Genomic DNA, 23997 nt, shown 5'->3' with positions numbered 1-23997 from the left:
TTGTGTACCACCAAGTAAAGTGTTTTGATTCATTTTGATCGTATTCATCTTTGTTTCCATCACACTTCAAAATTGCAAAACAATTGTGCTAAAATGTGTTTTTCCCTTTAACTGTTTATTGTGTGCATGTTCCTTAGTACACTGGCGAAAGGTTTTGGTGGAAAAAACTCAACTGATTGTAAAAATTTAGGAGCTAGCTATGGATCGGAGTACGGAGGCGCAGAAAGAAAGGAAATGAATTGAGTGTGCTCGGATTGCGCTTATATGTGACTTCTGCTGACACTAGGGGGGAGGAACAGAATTTACGCTAAGTCACACAAAGCCACCTACTAGTACGCAGGGGATATGCTGAAAAAATGTGCACATCCAGTCTGGCACTTGGTGAGTAATCAGCAGTTCGAAGTATCCATCAGAAAAAAGACTTGAACCAATCAAATAGTAAACAATATAAAGAAGTCTCTCCAACATGAAGCCATAATCAATTATCTCAAAGGCTGCCAAAAGGTCTAACGATATCAGCATCAACAAACAAAACCTTCTATCACCAGTTATTCACAACTGAGAGAAAAAACAGATCTGTGCTTCTGCCAGGTCTATATCCAGCCTAAGAGGAGTCAATTGCCTTGTGCATTCCACAAAACCCTGCAACTGCTCCATCGCGGCCTTCCCAGTAATTTGGCTGAATATGGAAATATAAGTTTCCATGATCATCTATAGAAGGTGGTTAATTGAAATGCTGTAACTACTCTGATATCTATTCGTAGTCTACAATCACGACAGCCATATCCCATATTTGGGCTCTGAAGTTCCACAGAAACAATTATTCGGCGCTAACCTGTACAAGGAATGCAACTTTAACCGTCTATCGTGGTTTCATCTTTGACACACTGCCGTCTTCTGTTGTAAATAGGCTGATGGTTTAAGGGAGTTATGTTTACCATGTTGCGAAGGAAAAGAACCTAAGCAGCAGTTGAGATATTGAAGGAATTGGCTATGGGAAGTGTAATGGCAAGGGAAAAACAAAGTAATTCAGAAATATGTACCATTAATATGGAAGAGACTCCTTCAAGCACAGTGTTACTTCGGACATAAAAACCTGTGTAAGGTCTGTCATGGCAACAGGGAGCAGGCATTAATGAGATTGGGGTGGCCATGTGTGGAATGATATTTTCGGAGAGTACGTTCATCGTGATAGAGGCTATTACGCCATTCACAAGCCCACAGCTATGCCTCAGACTCACTTACTATAGCAGTTAGCTTCTGTCTACTCAAAAGTTATTAATAGATATCAACATCAGATACAGAAACCCGATTTTGCTTAAGCCCCTCATGCCTTATGAATATGAGAAAATAATGGGCATAAGATGGCGAAAGTTAATGATTGACTATTTTCTATTTCTAAATAAATCAAACTAGCCACATACATAATTATAGTTGTCTTACTACAGACTGAGGGCATTAGCCCCAGTATAAGGGCAGATGGGAAATTAGAATACTGCAAATGGCAGGGCTTTCTATTGGGGTTAAGGTTTTCTGGAAGGGGTAAAAGCCAGATTAACTAAAACCGCTGAGCAAGACAGTAAGCCATCACGGAAACTGTTGCCTGTATCTCCAGAGACGCACTTTCACAAATTTGGGTTTATTTTTAGTAATCTCAACACTGTATTCTTGCAGCAGTACAGTGGCTTCTGGAGGAAGTGTATGGAGGGGAACAAAGGAGTAAGGATAGTACAAGAGTGGAGAGAGAAAGAAAATGGGCCCTTCTCATACAGTTTGTGACATGGCTCAAGGCTATAACATAACTTACTGAACTGCTGAACATTGTATAATTTAACACCAAAGTCATAAGCTTACTTAATTCTCTACATCCCAAACCCCTTCGCAGCCCACCTGCCCTCTGTCACACTCGACCCCCATCCGCAAAAAAATAATAATAGTTCTGTTATATTTAGAGAATATTCCATAGGGTCGAGTGTGGAGAACAGCTAACTATTGTCTGAAATCTGAATTCCAGAATCTCTCAATCGAAAAGCGATAACGCGGATACCAAAATATTAACTAATTGTGCACTCTAAAAAACTATTTACTGAAAAACTACTAATCGACCCTCAAAAGTGCACAGTACTTTCAGAAGATTCATTAACAATGTAGCATGTATGTTGGTGCGTTCCGATGTAAGCTCCTACCAAAATATTAAAATCCATACCTGCATTTCCCTGTCAGGTTTTAACTTGAGTTCTTCACAGCAATCACGACATATTCTCAGAAATATATAATCTTTTGTTTTCTCTTCAATAACGGCTTCATACACTTTCTCTTTGGTTCCCTGGGTGTGTCCCAATTTCTCTTTAACGACAGGTAAAACATACACAGCGTTGACTTTGGTCATTACCAGCCGCCCAGCCAAAGTGTCTTCTGAAAGTGTTTCTGTGAGTTTGAAGCGACCAAAAAGTTGTCCATTCTGTGCATACTTTGCACCTCCAGAAACACCAGTGAGCATAAAACTTGCTACAAGCTGCAACTGCACTTTTATGTTGAACCTGCAAAAATATACAGATAGGTTACCATAATATCGTTGTGCATAGAGAACTAATGTCAAAATAAACATAAAAACTCATCCAATTATTGGTCATACCCAGCACAGACATTAACACATTAATTCACAATACTTCCAAGTTTTCACATTTTATCTTTCTTCATTACGTTTAACGTAGATGAAATCCATAATTTAAAAAGACTACCTTTACCCGGCCACGCGTTGCTGTGGCTCAGTCTGGTAAAATGGACGAGAAAGAAAAGAGTAAGTGCACGTTTCTAATATGATTTATTTCACAATGCTTGTGGGTATACAATATGTTTTTTGACTATTGTCTCTATGCGTCCCTTGTAGTTGTTGCGCAGCAAGCAAATCGATAGGATCTGTTCGGCCTTTCGATTAAAAACATGTGCGTATTGTACACGTGCGTATTCGAATCCAACGTTGTGTATATATAAACACGCGCTAATGTTGCAAAGTGAACTAACTCCTCCCCGCTCCCTCCACCCACTTCCCGGTCTGCCATCCTGACACAAACTGCCCATCCTAATATATGTAGACTATTGTCTCTATGCGTCCTTTCTTAATGTTACAAAGTGTACCAAATCCTATCCCCTCCCTCCACCCACTTCCCGGTCTGCCATCCTGACACCAACTGTCCATTCTGATATATGTAGACTATTGTCTCTATGCGGCCCCCTGTAGTTGTTGCGCAGCAACCAAATCGATAGGGTCTTTTTGGCCTTTCGATTAAAAACATGCTCGTATTGGACACAAGCGTATTCAAATCCAACGCTCTGTATATATAAACACACACTTAATCGAATCCAATGTTGTGTCAAAATTTCAAAGCAATCGGAGAAGAACTTTCAGAGATTTAAGATTTCAAACAAACGAACATTGACATTTTTATGTGTCTGTTCGGGCTTTCGATTAAAAACACATGCGTATTCGACACGTGCATATTGGAATCCAGCGTAGTGTATATAAAAAAAGCTCGTATTCTAATCCAACGTTGTGTCAAAATTTCGAAGCAATAGGTGAAGAACTTTTGGAGATTTGCGATTTTGAACAAACAAACATTTACATTTGTATTTACATAGATTAATTAATGCAATAAAAATAGACATACAAGTGTATAGCACAAAAGAAAAATCTCCTTTGTAACAGTAGTCAATATGCTAAGTGCGCCTGCAGTTTAAGAGGTGAAAAGTCTAACCATCGTGTCATGTACCAGAAACAGATCAAGACAGGTTTGCAACAGCCACAAATCCAGTGTTTTGATTGAGCAATTTATACATTACAAAGTAATAACATATTATTTGAAACTTCCCTTGTGAGGTCAGTATGGATTTCCAAACTGGCTTGCCATCTGATTATTACACTCGCATTTGTTTCTCTAAGAAAATAAACAAGGGGCACCATCTATTATTGTAATTTATACAAAGCTTTAAATGGGCAGGAGCTCTCCGGAATGTATTCCACATGCTCTTCTTAAATTTAGAAGGGTGTGTACCTGCATTTCTCAGAAATGATGCAATATATTTTATCAAAGAGTACCAGCACTTCTCAAGAAGCCAAAGGTACTCTAAATATAGAGTATCTGCACTACTTCTATATTTACATTTAAAGCCCACTGATATAGTTTCATTTAAAGTAATGATTACAAGTATTATCAGAACACTGGAATGCTGGGAGCTCAATTGAAAACAGTGCTCCGGGATTTTAATGACTGGTAGAAGCCTGGAGGATCAACATTCTAATGTTTAACAAAGGCCTCCCGGAGCCCGAGGGGATTTCAAACATCTCGGGGTCCCAGAGGCCTTTGTTTTACAAATTAGAACATTCTGCTCTTTAGGGGAAGAAAGTACTATAGCCCGCCGTAGCGGGCTATACCAGCTATTAAAGGGCCTGTAAGAACTGGGACCACCAGTTCTTCGGGGGGTAGCTTGGTTCGAGCAGGTAGGCAACCAGGGGCTTACGTGTAAAGTAGCTACACAACACACTCATCCACTGAGACAATAAGTGGGCGCATTAATGGAGACCACACTAGTACTTTTGATTAAAATCAATAGCTTTTATATAGGATTAGGATCAGGGCAATCAATACATCAGCATTTCCTAGAGTATTTCACTAAAGCATTTTCATCATGGGAGCAAAGATAACAATTCAGTGAATACCATAGCCGGTCGCAATAACCTTTCCACCAAGTAAGGTTGGTACTTTCATGAACCATGACCTAGCATTTCAGGCGGTAAAACTGTGCATTTCATCCTATTAGAATAAACAGTTAATTAAAGGCAAGTATTTCATTAGATTCCTTCCTCCAGAGTGCAATTCAGTACTCCCTATAACCTGTCACGGTAGCATTAATTAAAGGCAGAACATTTCAGTAAATCATTTCATCCAGAGTAACCATTTAATTGGAGTAGTAAGGGATTAAGTATTAAAGCACATCCCCATAAATATTCTGTGGAGCCCGCCCCTGCAAGGAATTCAGTACAAGGCATTCAATAACTAGTTCAGTTGGCAGACATAAAACATTTTCCTAGCAAGTAGTTAACAGACAGTTCCCTATGGAGGAATAACCAACTCATTATGTACAAGGAACCAGGCACCAGGTAAGTTCATGCATTGGCTTTCCGTCTAGATGAAAGTTTTCAGTTAGGCCACATTCACCAGTGTACCAATATGTGAACTTTTAACTTTACCCCACCACCCCCAGGCAGGGGTTGGTTCTTTCCATGTGTCCCTCCCCGCGTTTTAAGGGCGCCCTGGCCCCGGTCCAGTTTCAAGGGGGCCCAATGCAGGCTCACAGGCCCAGTCTTAGCTCTCCCGGGGGGAGGGGCGTTCCCGGGGCCTCCTGCTACCACCCTGGAGGCCCCGCGTCCATGCGTGATCGCCGTCCTCCTGCCCCGGGGGTTACCTGACAACTTCGGCCTTCTCGGCCCATGCGGTGGTGTCGGCAGGGGAGGGCTCTCGTTCCTCTCCGAGAGCCCTCCGGAGTCTGGCAGGCCTCAGGGGATGAGGGGATGGTCCGGGGAGGCCCGCGCTACTCCCTCGCTCTTCTCGGGCCTCCCTCTGGCCTCGGGGCAGCTTCGCTCACTTCGCGCTGAGGGGGGGGGGCTCTTCGCGCTCACGGAGCCCTCCCCAGCACTCGAACGCCCTGGTCCCGGGCTCGCGATGACAAGAGTGGCCCGGGACTTAGTAAGGCGGCGGCCGCGGCGCCCGAGGGGCGTGTCTAGGAACGCCTCGTCCTCACCAGGTGACAAGGGGAGGAAGGCCTCAGGCAATCACGTCAGGCCCGCGCAGCCTGACTGGAATCACGGCGGCCCTCTCCTGACACCGGGGGCCGCCACACAGATCAGACGAGGGGGGGGCTGGAGGCTCAGGCAATCGCGGGGCCCTCTCCTGGCACTGAGGGCCGCCCCAAGGAAATTACTACGCCGGACCGGGCTGCGGCGGTGAGTTCAGCAGCGCGCACTTCTCACGCAGCGCTGGGGGGGGGCAGTTTCGGTCCGATGAACACCGGGGCCTCGGGCAGGGAGGCGCTTTAAGGGAGTAGCGCCTCGGGGGCAGATACAGCGCTGGATTGAGGGAGCACTTGACAGGCAGTCCAGGTAGATAGGCAGGGGAGCCAGGCAGGACAGTGCAGGTCCAGATGGAGTCAGAGGGGCGCAGAAGTGGCACAACACAGTACCTGGTCGATCTCCCAGTGGCCTGGGTAACACCAGCAAGTAGGGGGCGGGGGGGGTCTTAAGTTGGAGGCTTACAAGTTCCCTCAGGTCACTGAAGATGGTCCCTGGGTTCCCCTACCGCTGGGCCAGATCGGGGGGCTAGTCTAGGATACCTCACTCAACTTAAGAGGCAGCACCTAAATCCTGGCACTCCCAGTGGCATAAGTCCCTGACTAGGCCCTCCCGCCTAAATCTCCTGCGTGGGTCCCCCAGGACAGTGATGCCCCAACTGACTAAAAAAAGTTCCCTCCCTTGCTTATATATGCCCAGGTCAGGTGACCACTCTCTAAGGCGGCAAAAATAGGCTCTGCCTTTCTTCTGGAAGGTTCCAGGAGCTTCCCCACTCTACCTATGGGCAGGCAATGGCAGGCTGGCATTGCAACAATGTATGGGGTCCCAGCAAGCTCCTGGCAACTAGGGTGCTACACTAAAAGACCACGCGGCAGTAGCAGGGGCCAGTGGCAGCCATGTTTGGAGTAGAGAGCACCTGCACCTTAACATGGATTATCCATGGAAAGGTGCCTGGAGACCTAAGGGCCAACAAAAAGAAGGTGGGAAAAATGAGGCAAGGGCGAAAAAAAATAGGGAAAGACTACCCTAAGGCTGACAGGTCTAACAGGTCCACTCTAGCGTTAAAGGCCCGAGCCAAAGGCGAGGGACTTTAACAAGGGAGAGGGACTTTAATAGCCGGTATAGTCCAGCTACGAAGCGCTACAAGGCTATTAGAACATTCTGCCACTAGAGGGTAGAATGTTCCAACAAATAAAACAAAGGCCTTTCGGAGTTTGAGGGGTTTAAATTCCCTCAGGCTCTGAGAGGCATTTGAAAACAACATTGGAATGTTGCTTTGTGTGCCTTTACCAGCCCGTAAAGCATGGAGCTCTCCCCATTCCAATGTTCTAATAATAGCCTTAGCGGGCTATACCACCCAATAAAAGCCTGCTTCCTTGTTAAAGACCCCCACCTTCAGCTCAGACCTTTAACATTGGAGCGGCCCTTTAATGGCCAGTAGATCCAGCTACTGCTGGCTCTAAGGCTATAACAGTTACCAGTCATGCTTGATAATCTTTTTAATCATTAATAGTAAGTATAATCAAAAAACATGTGTCCTGACCTGAATGCAATAGGATGCTTCTGTGGGATGCCCGCCACCAATAATCAAACGAATCCTGGTAAAACCCAGCAAAATCGCCATGAAATCACATCCTACTACGTAGTGTAGAATGCGAGGCACTTGTAGGAGTGCGTCCTTAGTATTGAGTTCTGGTACCAACTGTGATTCAGTGATCTAATAAAGCATCCTGCGTGATGATAAAAATTATAGCGCCAAGGATCGAGCCCTGGACATGGCACTGATTGCAGCAACGACTGAAGAGTACACCATTGGCAGAGCAAAGATGCTCCGGAGGTGAAAAATCACCAGCGTGTACCTGGCAGACATTGCTTGTGCTGCTATCAGCCATATGATTAACTGGCATGGGTTAAAATTCTGGACAGTGAGTGTAAAAATTCAGCACAAAGGGTTAACATTCAGGACAAAAATTCAGGAAAAAACTTCAAAAGGTAAGCTTTACAGACATCAGAGGAGGTCGCACAATAGTGTATATAAGTAAGTAAATAGACAACCAACCTAAGTACAAGTCAAAATTAAGTTTGCGTGAATATGAGGACAGGCAGACTTAGAACAAGTCCTCCCCCATGAATAATAGGGAAGAAAAGGGGAAAAATCAAGGGTCTGAACCGCCCCTACTGTCCCTAAAACTACGCAGACAGAATCTGCATGGGTACCAAACAAAGGAGTAACGTCGAAGGGCATGTCAAATAGTGCCCAGCTCGAAAAGTTAGAGGAGCGAAGCCAAGCCTATCTGCACAACACCATCGCAGATGCCTTGGCACGACCAACTGAGTAGGAGGATTCCAAGCCACAACTAATTAGCAATTTGTCCGCCTGCTGCCTGTCTGAAATCAACTTAGTTCATATCAATGAACATCCGGGAGCAAGGGCAAGAGCCGTGCCAGGGAATCCCATAGTGGTCACATCAAACAGGGGCAGCCCTATTACCCGAACCTGGGGCAGATAAATATTACACAGCTACAATGGTTCAAGAGAAAAGATTAAAAGAACAATAGACTGCTAACATTTTTACATAATTACCAGACAATAAATTAACCAATTTCACAAATCGTGATAGAGTAAAGAAATCAGGATAAGGTACCCAAAATGATTCAAAAGAGGCAATCATTACTGCAAAAACATCTTTCTACTAAAAATACAGCTACATTGGATAACAGTAGAACAATACATAAAAGGTGCTCATGCAGTTACAAACAAATAGCTAAAGACATAGTTTAGCCATAGTTTACAATGTAAACCAGAAAACAATGGCATAGGAAAGAACATTAAAACAAAAACAAGTCTGACACATCACATGAATAAAACTTACAATATCTGCATCCTCCTTAATCAGTGCCAGGAACAAGTGTCAACGGCATTTCAACCTATTCGATTTATAAGGTCATCATCAGGACAGAAAACTGAATTTTTTAAGCAACGAATCGAAGTAATTTGTCATATCTAAATCGGAATATATATTTAGATAAAGTCAAAACAAGGAAACCTCACAGCTATTTTTACAGGACTCCAACTGTAACTGTTAAGGAGCACCCATATAAATCCTAATGCCCTTATAGGGCCCGGTAAAACCTGGAATCAACCCACTTGAAATTCAATTTGTATGGAGCAAAACTCTGCCCTATCAATCAAGCACGTATGCTCGTCACTCGCCGTTAGGAATTTCATAGGGCATAAGGAAAATGTCCAAGAACAAAGGCTGTGTTAATAGAGCGTAAGGCAGCACTTGTGAAAGAAAATATATGCTTCCCACAAAAGTCCACTTTCGTAGAACTTTTATCAGCCGGAGTACAAGAAAGATCATGCAAAGGCGTTGATGCCGTAGCGGGCTGGACTACAAAATGACAGTGCGTCGGCTGAAAATGGAGACACTCGAGGTCATAGGGGCAGGGAGGTGCATGTGGGCAATAACTCCGTCCACAGGGGCACCAGTGGCATGCCTATCCCATGCCCCTCATTGAACATCATACAACGCTTCACAAAAAGGCAGCACCGGTTCAAGGCCCTACTGCCCAGGGTGAAGAACCCCAATAAGGGTGTCAGCGGACTTTGACACAGAGGGGAGGGACAAATTCAACACAACTGCCACCCGGCGCAGAACTCCCACCAGGGAAGAGCTGGCTTCAGGAGCCAGGTCTGGAGGAGACAGTAGACTAGAAGCAGTGGAGGAATCTAGCCCTCTGGCTTCTGCCAAACCAGTAATACACATTTCAAGAGATGGATCTTAGGGCATTGGACGTTGCAGTATCGTCGACCAGAGGACCCCATTTGGAACAAGGAAAAAAAGATCCGGACACAACACCAACAGATGCCGAAGCGGCGCTTCACCGACAATGGAGTGCAAGGTCAGTAGGGCATCGGACAGCACTGCCCCAGGACCAGCAGCACAGATGTTAACCGAATTCGGCTCGAAGTCGGCCTGCGACGCCACAACAACCTCCAGGGGAGGAAGTGATGCCGTGGCATAGTCAACTGGCGCCATAGGTGGGGACCCCGAAGGCCTGTGCACCGTCATCAATGTGCCTGAGTACCTAGCTGCTGCAAAGAGAGAACCTACCAGCATGGCGCAGTCAAGGAACCGATCACCTACTTGGGGCCCGAAGGCACTCCAGGTAAAGGTAGACACACAAAAATGGCATGAAGAGCCAGGTAAAATATCTTCATTTGGGCAATTGTTTCCTCTGCTCCCAGAAAGGTAGGGAGGTGAAAGACAGAATCCATAACAGATTCCTGAGCAGAGGAGAGAAGGAATCGTTCACCTTAACTTCGGGATGGAGTCCTGAGTTGGAGGGACAGAGGAATGGCTGACTACCGCGCAGGGTGGGCTCATTCCTGTGCCAAGAGACGACTAGGCTGTGGAGGGCCGTGATGCCGACCGCCGACCGCCGACTCTTACCATGGGGCGGAGACGGCGACGCCGGTCATGGGAATAAGAGCAACTTCCACTGGATTGAACCCTGGAACGAGCAGGCTTCTGTGAAGAGGAGCGGGTTGACGAGACTCAAAAGGACGCAACGACTGCGCCGCCAGGAGCTTCATACGGCCTCAGACAGTGGCTTCTGCCCCAGTCGCTAACAGGCGTTATTGTCCTCGGAGTTGTAGTGCAATGCCCAAGCACCACATCCACACAGAATGTGGGTCAGTGGCGGACATTTGCCAGGTACATGACCCATGGGGCTTAAAACCAGAAGGCATAGCATAGATAGCACACTGTTCTGGATGAGAAGTCGAAGAAGGAGGCTGAAAACGGCCAGAGGTATGCTTCACCGGATCTGCGTTGTAGCGCAGAAAAATATTAAACTGAAACCAGCGTGTCAGTGGTGGCTTATATGGACTCCGTTGATGTCATGACAGTAGAAGTCAATATGGAGTCGCACAGTGTACTCCACCAGCGCGCAGAGGTATTGCTGGGAAAGATTTCCGGATCCAGTCTGGAGCCTGGGGATAATTCACAAGGTACGGAATCTGCTGCTGGATGTCTCTGTCAAATACGGTCTTATTAACAAAATGTCGATCCCGATTGGTTCTCTTCATGAGAACCATATGGAGTTTCTCTACTCTGTGAAGATTTGTATGATTTAAGTGTGTAGTTCTGAGCTAATTAGATGCAGATATCTTTTCCTTTCTCTTTAGAATAGACATGTTATCTGCTCCTGCTCAAAGGAGTTATACTGCTGGGGCAGCCCATTCTCACTTACCTGATTGAATCTTTATTGGATTCTACCTTATGCGGGCTTAACTTGCTAACACCTCCTGCCTGAGTTCTCTCAAATTTTCGGATTTCTCTTAGCATGTTAGGTATTTTTTCTTCATGGGAAGCTGAATTTGCTCTATTCGCTTTACGACAACTTTAAGCGATTTTGCCTTTGTCATGTTGAATAATTTAAATTTACTAATCGATTTTCATCAACTAGTGATTCTTGACCATATTAAATGACTGAGTTTGCAACATTGCTAATCTGCGAATAAACCTTCATCATTTACAAAGGTGTTCCTCAGTCATCATTATGGGGCCTAATATGCTTCACTGTCAGTGATGTGTTGTTGATGCCACACCATAGTTCGGCTCCCAAGGTCCATCCGCCTGAGTGCCGCTTATGCTTCAGTTGAGCTGCACGGGCAAATCCGATCTGCACTGCAACAAAAGCAAGACAGAATCCTTCCTAGTCAAGTCAGTAACAACATCCTAAAGCACATTCTATAAAAAATTCTGGGTGCAGGCAACAAACAAATAATTTTGGGGAAATGAGAGCAAACTGATGCACAAAAGGAAATTACTAATAAAATTATATAAACAATGAATGCGGTCAGAAAGAATTTCACTCTATACAGACGACAGTCTCCTATATGTCACCAGGCCTCACTCCACGATATACCGGATACTGCATATATTTCAACGGATTGGCAGTTACTCTGGATATTGAATAAATTGGTGTAAATCGTTAATATTTGTATTGACGGGAGAAGAGCCTCTTCTGATGACTATAGGACAGGCCCTGGTGGCCAAAACAAAACTAGAAATACTTGGGAATGGTGATTACCCGTACAGAAGAGGAATTTAGAGATGATAATCTTGACCCCAAACTACTTAGTCTAAGGAATGATGTGGCGCACTAGCGAAAGTTGCCCTTATCTTTAATTGGATGGGCGGCCATCTTTAAGATGATGGCACTGCCACGCCTACTATATACATTACAAAATACCCCATATAGGATACCTACGGGATATTTCCAAAAAATAGATTGTGAAATAAGGCAGCTGCTGTGGGATTGAGGCAGCCCCCGGATAGCATTAAATACACTACAGAGGGGTCCATACGACTGTGGGATAGCTGTCCCAGATATACGTTAATATTACGGGGCGGCTCAGGTAGTGGCGATCAATGATTGAGTTTTTGCAGGACGAGAGGAACCAGCATACCTAGTGCATCACTGGTCGATGGTGTGGGGGTGGGGGGTATCTGGAGGCTTTGTATAGCAAGAAAGCACTGGATAAACTACAGACACACACGCAAACAACAGTGAGACTATGGAGAGAAGCGACCAAATTACTGGACTGGGAAGGGAGAATAACAGAGCGAACCCCTTTAAGGGACAGCGATCTCCTGGGAGAACTGCAGGAACTAGTGGGATTCCGTGCATGGGGACTTCTGAGTATTGAATACTTGGGGAATATTTGGGAAAATCAAAAGATGATAGAATTTCCTAAACTGCAGTTAGAATACCAAATGCCAGACACTGAGAAATTCAGCTACATACAGTTAAAACATGCTCTACATACACGTTAGCAAGGGCGAGCAAAAACCGGAAGCAGCTCCACTTGAAGATAGAATCTTGATAGACCCAATAACAGAGAAGGCAACCTCCCTTGTCTACAGAAAGATTATAAATAATACACCAGACCAATTGGTAGTCCTGAGGGAAAATTTGGTCAGATGTTGGGATTCTAGAGGAAGATGACTGGCTGGAGGTCATACAGAACCCCAAAGAGGTAGCTATAAGAGCACGATTTAGAGTGAGACAAATTAGAATAATACATAAATAGTTTATGACCAGATCGAGACTCTACCGAATAGGGAAATGTGATTCAAATAAATGTGCGAGGGGGGCTGCGGAGGAAGGTACTTTCTTCCATACAATATGGAGCTGCCCCAAACTCCTTAGATTCTGGAAGGAAATCACAACAGTGATGTCAAAGGTGATGGGAGAGACAGTCCCACAGGAACCCCGATGGCATCTATTGTGTGTTACGAGATAAACAAAATTGGCAAAATGCAATACATTATAGTTAAAACTTGCAGTTATAGTGGCCTAAGGAATATCGCCAAATCATGGGCCAAACACAGCCACCAGCAGTGAAAGAGTGGGAACAAGACCTAGACTGGTGTTGTACGGCAGAGAAAGTAATATACCACAGCCGGGGGATGCTTGGGCAAACGGGACAAAGTCTGGGGACATTGGGTAAAAAACAGGGGAATATAACTATGGAACTAGGTCAACAGACATGATACAGGACGGTGGATATTGTGTGTGGGGGTGCAATGATAATGGATGGACTATCATTAGATCTAAAATAATAAAATGTATACTGTGGGCAGTAGCTGTCTCCTGGGTGTAGACCAAATGGATGAACACATGGAACTGGGTTTGTACTATGCATTAATGTCTTTAATAAAATAAAAAATAAAAAGAACTTTAAAAAAAAATAAAACAATGAATGTGGTCCCTTTCATGCACATTTGATTGAAATTGTAAAATAATATTTGCAAGTAAAGATACGTGGAATCCAGCAAAGAGTAAGACGGTGTAAAAACACAGTCCTGAGACAGAGAGGAAGAACTCAAACAGGAAAATAGAAGTAAAATGCTAACCAACCGCAGAAATGAAAAGCACAGATGCAGCACTTACTAAAGCCCGTAATAAGGAGATACCAGGAGAAAAGACATTCCAAGATAAACTGGATAAGATACCGGTGGCAATAAATACCAGACTATTACTTGAGAATAAAATTGACTCAGCAGTAGTGGATATGGGCCTACTCTACAAAAGGATCAAGTACAATTATGAGAAACTGCAGCTCCTAAGCCATCTGTCACTGCAGAGCTACAGCCGAAAGTGATCCAATTAACAGAGATGGTGAGAAATATAGAACACTGAGTGGAAAAAGCAGAAGGCTGCTCCGTCACAATATAATGAGCTACTGGTCCGTCCAAAAATTCAGAAGGGAAAAACATGGCATCTCTTGACTATATATGGTGGAGAGAGCACATGGGTATCAGCTGCAAAGTCTCTGCCGGGATCACCACCAAGACAGGTGGTAGTGCGAATATTCAATTACAATGGCAGAGATGTTTTACTACAGTTGACCACAAAGATAGCACAATTCACAATCGAAAACAGAAGAGCCGTGCATTTACCAGACTACACAGCAGCGGCACAACAGTAAATTACCATTACAACACGTCTATTACTACGACTTACTTTTAGCACGCATCTTTTACTTCACAGGTCTCTTTATTACGCATGCTTTTACATCGCATGCTTCTATAGCGCAAATACTGTTACAACGCAAATTGCGTTATAACGGCAACGCAGGTAAGAAATGCATCGTAAAAATAATAAAAAATAAAAAAAGAGTAACCGAAGAATATTAATAGAGTATTATGAGAGTATTCATTTAGTTGGAGAGTCTGATTTGAAGTTCAGAATGAAAGCGGTAGGAAATAAAATATTGTAGACAGAACAACGAAAAAGCGTTATAATGAAGATCGGGGAGAAAGGAAAAAGAAGTAGGGAAGACCAGTGCATAGTCAGCGCAAGAGCTCAAATGTAACCCCCACCCGAGGCCGAGATCACAAAAAACTCTAAGCACTCTTCTCTTGTAGCCAGATAAGGGTGTTTCAGGAAAACGTTCTACTCACCTCATAGGAATGACTCTTGAAAAGCGTATGGTAAACCTAACTAGCATTCAAGTTAAGAAAAGGAATTAGAGAGTATGATTTAAAATGCAGACAGAAAGTGAAAGGAAAAAAATAGAACATAGACAGAAGAACGTAAAAACATCATACGGAAGATCTGGGAGAAAGGTAGGAGAAGCATGGAAGAACAGTGCACATGTACGACGAGAATAAATCGTAAAAATAATATAGTAGGGTGGTATATAGCACTGTCGAGGAAATAAAGAGAACTAAAAAATAAATGTAAAAAGCTACCAGAGTAATAAAAGAGAAATGTTATGAGTAACAGAGTAATAATTGAGTACGAGAGACACCCTGTTGGTATTAATGTTAAAACAGTGAAAAGACATTTGCACAGTGACAGAATGACAATTTAAAAGCAATCTTTTGAAAGCTAGTGTTATTATGTGCGAGAAACTCATGACCATGTGAAAATTCAACCATGTGCACAGTTTCTGCTACTCCATTGGCCTAAAATTATTTTAAAATGACTAATAAAGTATATGTAAGGTGTCTGAAGCCATTAAAGAGCATTGGATTCGGGGGGCAAAGCTATGCTGGTAATGCTAGACCTGTCGGCGGCCTTTGACACCGTCCCCCATGAGGGTCTCCTCGCCAGACTTCACGAGATCGGTCTGAGGGGGGCGGTGTTCAGCTGGTTTAAATCATTCTTGGCTGGCCGTCGACAAACGGTCTGGGTCCCACCTAGCTCTGCCGTGATGCCGCCTTTGGGAGTCGGAGTTCCGCAGGGCTCTGTGTTGAGCCCGACTCTTTTTAACATCTTTATGACCCCTTTGGTGGCACTGGCGGAGTCTTTTGGGGCCCAGACCGTTTCCTATGCCGACGATACCCAGCTCCTCTTTACGTGCAGGAAAGGAGAAGATTTTGATGGAGAGAGTATCCGTGTGTGCCTTGGGGCTGTTTTTAAATGGTTCCAGCTTAACAGCCTCAAGTGCAACTCAGATAAATCTGAGGTACTCTTCTTCGGCTGTCCATCCGATCCAGATTGGCAGGAATGGTGGCCGGTTAACATGTTCCCCCCAGCGGGCTCGTCCCAGCTAGCAAAGAACTTGGGGATCAAGATTGACACTGGTCTGACGTTAAGATCTCAGATCCTTGGTCTCACGGGAACATGTTTTGGCCTCCTCAGGATGCTCCGGAAGTTCCTTCCTGTGCTTTCAGAGGATCATAGGAAGACGACGGTGCAGGCCTTAATAGGTTCAAGATTGGACTATTCCAACGTCCTTTATCTCGGCCTGCCGGAATATCTCCTGCAGCGGTTGCAGGTGGTCCATTGGCTGCCTATCCGGAAGCGGATAGTTTTTAAGGCTTTGACCTTGGCCCATAAGGCTCTCCACGCCTCGGGAGCAAAATATCTCCAAAAGAGGCATGCCTTTTACCACCCGGCCAGATCTCTGAGGTCTGAATCACTGTTCCTTGCGGTGGTCCCACGAGTAAAAAGGGCTCGTATTGGAGGTCGCTCTTTTAAGCTGTTGGCCCCACAGCTTTGGAACACTCTGCCCCTAACATTGCGCAGCACCTCTAACTTGCTGAATTTCAGGAAGGGCCTTAAAACTTGGCTTTTTGCCCTTTAGGTCGCTTTCTTTTCTTTCTGCCTGGTCCGTTTTATTTTACTGTGTTGTGTTTCTCTTTGTTGCAGGTCTGTCACTAAAAGCGTCGGGACACTCTATGGAGAAGCCGTGCGCTATAAAAGACTATATTAACATAACATAACATATGTAATAAAAAAAAAGTGTTCACACGGTTTGACAAAGGATAGAAAGGAGAAAAATGTCCTTTTTCAGTTTTTATGAATAATCAGATCAGAGACGCAAGAACGTGATAACGTCATACGGATGATCGAAGCGAATAAGGAGAAAAAGCATGGAAGAAAGTATGAACAGGTAAATGGAAAAACAAATTCTATTGCAAATGCTGTACAATGTTAAGTTATGTTATTAATACTTATAGAGCACGCGATTACCCTAGGGCGTCCTGGTGCTATATGTAAAGCAAAATGAAAGGTGAAGGGAGGAAGGAAAGTTGGGTTAATACCAGAGTAATAATTGAAAGTACTGTAAACTAAATTACTCCCCCACCCAAAACCCCTATTTCCCATACATCCTGTCACAGGGGGTTAGGTTACATTTAAAAATATTTGATAGATTTAGGGAAATAACATTGCGTTGTAATGATATGCGTGGTTTGTGTGTACGTTGTAAAAGCATATTAAATGCATTTCTATTAAAATGCGAAATAACGGAATGCGAAATAAAAACTTGCGTTGTAATGGTATTTGCCAACTAAAAACTTAGTTGTAAAAGCATGCAAAGTTTTTGTTTGCATTGTAACATGAGTTGCAGTTTACCGGTGCCCAGATTGAAGTGAGCAGAGTCCAGGAAGTGGTAGGGAGGCAGACTAGTGCTGTCTCTTTCCTAAAAAAGTTTAAAAAAACGATTTTTCCCTACCTGTGATTGCATCATCTTATTTTGTTCTTTTTAAATTACTTTACCTGTCTTTGCCTGTGGTTGTTACAGTTTAAAAATGTAGTTTTAACCTTCCAGTGATTGCATAATTTATCCCATGTTTTTGTGTTTAAGCTTGTGGTTTAACTGCCTGTGACTGCTTCCATTTAACCTGTTGAATTGTGGGATTTGCAGTCCAAACTCTGTAGTTTTTCCTCTCATTCCCCGTGACTATCAGTTTTGCCCTCCAAATGTCTCCTTTGCTCTGTGCTAAGACCTGTATGTTAAGCAGTGCATCCCCAGCGACCATTTTGTGTTAACAAGTCAGCGAAACTAGCCCCCCTCTCCTTGCCCCCTGAGACAGCAGTAACCTGCTATAAATCGTTTAAACTGTGTTTAACAGGGACTGTGCACTTCGTTTTTTGACCAGGAGAGGGAGTAAAGCTAGAGGACAAGATTGTTAGGGTCTTACCTGCAGAAGTCCAAAGTGGGCATTGAGCCTGTGGTTTCTCCTAGAGGATTTCTGAATAGAGGAGCAGCTTCCAATTCCCTGGCCAGCAAACCTTGTCTGAGGTAGCTGGGACCTTATATTGTCTGATATTGTTTGGTACATGTGTACACTGATTGGTGGTTATTTCTAATGTTTCTACTGGATTAGGGTTAGTGTCCTCATTGGTTGGGTATTTGAGGGTTCTGATTGATTCAATCAATGTAGGGTTGGGATTAGGGCTAGGGTTAGGATTTCTATTGGAAGTAGGGACTAGGGCTTCCTTTGTTATTGGTTGTTGGGACTAGAGCTAGGGTTAGGCCATTACTTGAAAGTAGCGATTAGGGAATCAGGAATTATTGGTTGCTGGACTAGGTGTGAGGCTAAGAGTAGGGTAAGGGTTTGTATTGGAGCTAGGGACTAGGGCTTCCTGTGCCATTGGTTGCTTGGACTAAGGTTGGGACTACTGGTAGGGCTAGGGAGAGAGATCAGAGTTTTTTTCAAAACTGATTGGGTGCTTGGACTAGGGCTAAGATTGGCGGTACGGTCCTGGTCTCCTATTGGTTCTAGATTTCAGGGCTAGTGTTGTGATTGTATAGTGTTAGGGCTAGGGTTCCCATTGGCTGGAGGGGTCACCTGACTACTAGGGCTATAAATGGCCAAGGCTTAGGGCGTCTCAGCCCGGGGGTCGAGGCTAAGGGTGAAGAGGACAAGGGGGAGTGCCTGTTCGAGACTGGTCGGGACCTGGGCCAGAAATGCGGCCCATTTTCCCATTCATTAATACCCACCCAATGTATCCGCGTGCTGACGTCAGTTCTTAGACACAGCTTTTCCACGCCAGAAACGCAGAGCCATGTTAAAAACCAACACTGGTGCCATTGAAACTAGGGCCCTGAAAGGGGATTACCTTAACACTAGATATCGGTTCGCAGAACGGGGAGGATGGGTGGGTCGGTAAGGAATCTAATACTAACTACTGTTTCTTACAGATATATCGTTACCGAAGGTAAGTAACTTGTTCATCTGAAAGAAACAGGTTAGTATTAGATTCCTTCCCTTAGAATAGAGACCCCAGCAATACCAACCCCGGTGGTGCGTCTGCAAACCAATAATCACACAAGAAAGTCCTAGAGGACAGAACGGCCAAAGAAGCCATCCCTCCGGACTTGGCTGTCCAGGCAGTAGTGCCTAGCAAACGTGTGCAGCGATGCCCATGTAGCTGCCTGACAGATGTCCTGCAAAGGGACACCCCGGCCCAGGGCAGTGGTAGCGGTCGTGGCCCGAGTGGAATGGGCCCTCAGCCCAACAGGAGGCTCCTTCGCCAACTAGTAACAAGCCTTGATACACAAGACGACCCACCGAGAGATGGTCCGTTTGTGTACCACCCGTCCCTTCTTAGCGCCCACGTAACCAATAAAGAGTTGGTCATCCACCAGGAACTGGCGAGTGTGATCGAGATAAAAATAGAGCGCAAGTTTTGGGTCCAGACGGTGGAGCCGCTCTTCCTCCTTTGAGGGATGCGGAGGCGGAAAGAAGGTGGGCAAAGTGATAAACTGCCCGATGTGGAAGGCCGTAACAACCTTGGGCAGGAAAGAGGGTCTAGTCCGCAACACAACCTTGTCCGGATGGACAGAAAGGAAAGGAGGTTTGAATGAAAGAGCCTGGAGCTCACTCACTCTCCTGGCAGAGGTAATGGCAACCAAGAAAGCAGTCTTCAGAGTAAGAAGGCGGAGAGGACAGTTGTGAAGTGGCTCAAAGGGAGCGCCCATCAGATAGGTAAGAACCAGGTTCAAGTCCCACTGAGGCATCACAAACGGAACAGGTGGAAACGCGCGTGTGATGCCTTTCAGAAAACGAGTTACAATAGGAAACTTGAACAAAGATGGTTGATCAGGCAGCCTTAGAAAGGCTGAAAGGGAAGAAAGGTAGCCCTTGATAGTACCCAGAGCAGAGCCCTACTAGGCAAGTGAAAGAAGGAAGAGAAGAACCTCAGAAAGAGGGGCAGAGAGAGGATCCACAGCCTTTGCTGAGCACCATGCCACAAATCTGTTCCACCTGCAGGCGTATACCGACTTTGTGGAGGGTCGCCAGGCTGCCAGAATGACATTACAGACTTCAGGAGGCAAGTCAAATGGCCTCAACTGTTGCCGCTCAATCTCCAAGCATGGAGGTGGAGACTGGACAGGTTCGGGTGGGGGACCGTCCCGTCCCCGACTGCTGCGACAGAAGGTCCTCCTGAAGAGGCAGACGGACCGGGGGATCGACTGACATACTGAGTAGCTCGGGATACCAGTACCTTCGTGCCCAGTCCGGAGCCACAAGGATGACTTGGGCCCGGTCGCGTTTGATCTTCTTCAGCACTCTGGGCAGAAATGGTATAGGCAGAAAGGCGTGCAACAGACCGCAACTCCACTCGCGACGAAAAGCGTCTCCGAGCGAGTGCCGCCTTGGAAATTCCAACGCGCAGACCTGATGACATTGCACGTTCTCTTTGGTGGCGAATAGATCTAACCGAGGCTTTCCCCACTGCAGAAAGAGACCTTGCGCCACGTCCGAGTTCAGACGCCATTCGTGATCCATCATGCACCGGCGGCTGAGTTCGTCCGCCCTGGCGTTCAGAGAACCTGCCAGGTGTTGAACCACCAGGTCACGCCCTGATGCTCCAGCCATTGCCAGAGACGCAGAGCCTCCTGGCAGAAGGTCCACAACCCCACCCCGCCCTGTTTGTTGCAGTACCACATGGCGGTGGTGTTGTCCGTTAACACCTGCACTACACTCCCCCGGACAGAGAGGAGGAATGCCTTTAGTGCTTGACGAATCGCCCATAGCTCCAAAAGGTTGAGATTGAGCCGGGATGGAGACCAGGGGCCTCTGATCTCTGCCTCTCCCATGTGGCCTCCCCAGCCCTGGAGGGACGCGTCCATCACAACCACGTGCTACAGTTGGGGAAGGGAGAGGGATCTGCCACTGACCCAATCGCGGTCCGTGAGCCACCACTGCAGCTGACAGGTTGCCCTGATGCAGACTCGGGATAAAAGCTGAAAGATAGGAATCAGAGCCTGAATATCCCGAACCCGCTGTTCGGGAGGATAAACCCGAAACTGCGCTGAGTCGAGAACCACTCCGATGAAGAGGAGCTTCTGGGAGGGGCACAGGTGTGACTTCGGCACATTGATGGAGAACCCCAGCTGGAACAGGAGGTCTGCCGTCATCTGGAGGTGGCCAACGACTGCCTGGAGCGAGCCCGCCTTCAACAACCAGTCGTCGAGGTAGGGGAAGACTGAAACCCCTAACCTGCGCAGATGAGCTGCGACCACCGCCATCACCTTCGTGTACACCCGTGGGGCGCTGGTAAGGCTGAAGGAGAGCACGATAAACTGAAAGTGCTCGTGGCCTACCGTGAACCGCAGGTAGCGCCGGTGGGTCGGCAGGACGTGGATGTGGAAATAAGCGTCCTGCAAGTCCAACGCTACCATCCAGTCTTCTGGGTCCAGGGCAGCTAAGACCTGAGCCAGTATCAGCATTTTGAACTTCTCCTTCCGGAGGAAGCCGTTGACGTTCCGTAGGTCCAAGATAGGGCGTAGGCCCCCTTTGCCCTTCTTGGGTACCAGAAAGTAGTGGGAGTAGCAACCACACCCTACTTCTGGCCCAGGAATGCGCTCGATGGCCCCCTTGGCCAAGAGGGCCGTAACTCCCTCCTGCAGAAGTCGCAAGGGATCCCCCGACACGAGGTGGTATTGCGGTGGCATGGCTGGGGGGGTCACCTCGAAGGGGAGGGAGTAGCCTGTTCGGACGATTTGCAGCACCCACCTGTCCGATGTGACAGTGCACCAGTGGAGGAGGTGATGGCGAACCCTGCACCCCACTGGCGTCACATGGGCCTGAAAGCACGGACTAGGAGGGTTTTGAGGCGGATGCTGCATGGGCAGGTGTGGACTGGCCTCGCCGTTGTCCCCGACCGCCGCCACGGCGGTTTCCACGGCCGCCACCCCGTTGGAAATTAGTCTGTGGTGCGTGGCTGGCAGCACGTGTGGGGGCGCCCCTTTCCTTGGCCACGAAAGGAGCGAAAGGCACCCGTTGGCTGGCGCGGGGCCGAGAGGCCCAAGGTCTTGGCCGTAGCCCTGGATTCCTTAAAGCGCTCAAGCGCATGGTCTGCCTTGTCGCCAAAAAGGCGACGGCCATCAAACTGCATGTCCATGAGAGTATTCTGGACATCGGCCGAAAAGTTGGCGGACCTCAAACAGGCGTGGCGACGAATCGCCACCGTCGTTGCCATCGATCTGCCCAGTGAGTCGGTGGTATCCAGCCCACACCGGTTGGAATAGCGTGCTGCATCTCAACCCTCCGCAAGGACTTGGGTGAGTTTAGCCCTGACCTCCGCCAGGCATTGTGGCAGCAAGTCCGCGACAGTGTCCCACAGGGAGTGGGTGTAGCGGCCCAAGAGGCATGCGGTGTTGGAAGACTGCAGTCCCAAACTCAGGGAAGAGAATACCTTCTTGCCGTATTGCTCATACCTCTTGGATTCCCGATCAGGTGGAGCCGACGGGAATGCGGTCTGGGAGTTGGAGGCCTGGATGACCAGGCTCTCTGGGTGGGATGGGTGGACAGGAAACCAAGGTCGCCCAGGGCCGGGCGGTGGCCAGGCCACGTTCCTATCTACATGCGGACCTGTAGCGGGCCTGGACCAAGTGCCCAAAAGAACGTCAGTCAAGGCCTCATTAAACGGCAACAGAGGCTTGGCCGAGCTTGCCTGCGGTTTAAGGACCTCAGTGAGGAGGTTAGTCCTCACGGCCGCGACAGGGAGCTCAAGGCCCAAGGCCTTGGCCGCCCATGTCAACACCACACTGAAGGCTGCCCCCTCCTCCGTAGCCATGGTAGGGGGTGAGACAAAACCAGTGTCTGGCGAAGTGTCCAGACCACTGGCATCCCCAAGTTCACCTGTCCAGTCCTGCTGGGACTGACACTCACGTGTCAGAGGGTCCTCAGACCCCTCCCAATACTCCTCATCACCCATTTCCTGATAATCAGGGTTGTCAAAGGATGGGGCCGGTTCATTGAAGTAAAACTCTCCAAGCGGCGTCGAAAGCGGCGCAGTTCCGACGCCGGAACCGGATCGAGGGAGGAATCGGGACCCTAGGGACCGGCGCCAGTAAGGTCGTTAGGTCAACTGGCGACGACCCAGATCCGGAAGCGGATCCAGCGGGCCCTGCGGCACCGGGACCAAAAGGTGTCGGCAGCGTCAGGGCCGAAGCACCCGCCGGCTTCGGGGCCGAAGCACCCGACCCGCTAGATGGGTCCGCTGGGCCCGAAGGCTCCGCGGAGCCCATCGGAGGAGAGAGGGGCCTCATTGCCATGAGAAAGTGCTCGATCTCCTCCGGCGTCGTTTGCTGCCCATGGACCGGAGGGTATGGGGCAGGTCACGATGCCCGCAACTCCGACGGAGCCGCGTGGGTGGTGTCACCCGAACCCCCGGCCACGTCGCGCGAGCGTCAGGGGGAGTCAGAAGAGCGATGACGTCTCTTCGACTTCTTGTGCTTACCTGACGACTTCGAGCCTGAAGAGTGATGTCGACTCCCGGAGCTAAGATGGCTCCGACCCCGCGACCGGTCCCTCGACCTCCGACCGGACCGGGACCTCTCACGGCTCGGGGCTGACTGCCGGAGCTCGAGCCGCTTGCGGTACCGCTCCCGTCTAGCTTTGGAAGTCAGGGCTCGGCAGTCGGGGCAGGCCTTGTCGTCGTGGTCGACGCAGAGACAGTGAAGATACCGGCGGTGAGGGTCGGTTACCGACATCAGTCGGTCGCAGTCCTCACAGGGTTTAAAACCTGGCATTACTACCGGCACCGTTCGGAGTCGAAGACTCGAAAATGATCAAAAGGGATCATAAAAAGTTTAGTCAAAAAGTGAGTATGGTACCACTTTTTCCTGGTCTGCGCTGCTGGCGCCGAAAAAAGAAGAACTGACGTCAGCACGCGGAGGCGGCGTCTAAGTACTCCAACGACGTCATGACGGCGCCCACGATGCAAACGACGGACGCGGAGCTGCGGACAACGCCTACCGACGCGCAAGGGACTGCTACGCAAACATTTCAGGATCAAGTCTGACGCCCGGGGATATTCTACGGTAAGGAATCTAATACTAACCTGTTTCTTTCAGATTTTGTGTATTGCTTTGTATAAACATG

The 23997-nt window shown here is 47.3% G+C and overlaps 1 protein-coding gene across 2 annotated transcripts in view; it reads right to left on the bottom strand.

The window, feature by feature from the left end:
- Nucleotides 1-23997, bottom strand: part of HELZ (helicase with zinc finger) — a 1742088-nt gene that overhangs the window by 1053329 nt on the left and 664762 nt on the right. For both annotated transcript variants that reach the window (XM_086930935.1, XM_086930936.1), the window contains exon 13: nucleotides 2207-2540. In XM_086930935.1, coding sequence (XP_086787061.1) covers nucleotides 2207-2540 — 334 coding nt within the window. The remainder of the gene's footprint in view (nucleotides 1-2206; nucleotides 2541-23997) is intronic.

This window comes from Lissotriton vulgaris, chromosome 7, assembly GCF_964263255.1.
Source record: "Lissotriton vulgaris chromosome 7, aLisVul1.2, whole genome shotgun sequence".
Lineage (NCBI taxonomy): Eukaryota > Metazoa > Chordata > Amphibia > Caudata > Salamandridae > Lissotriton > Lissotriton vulgaris.
Note: the sequence above shows the minus strand (reverse complement) of the source record. Positions and strands in the feature narration are given on the sequence as shown.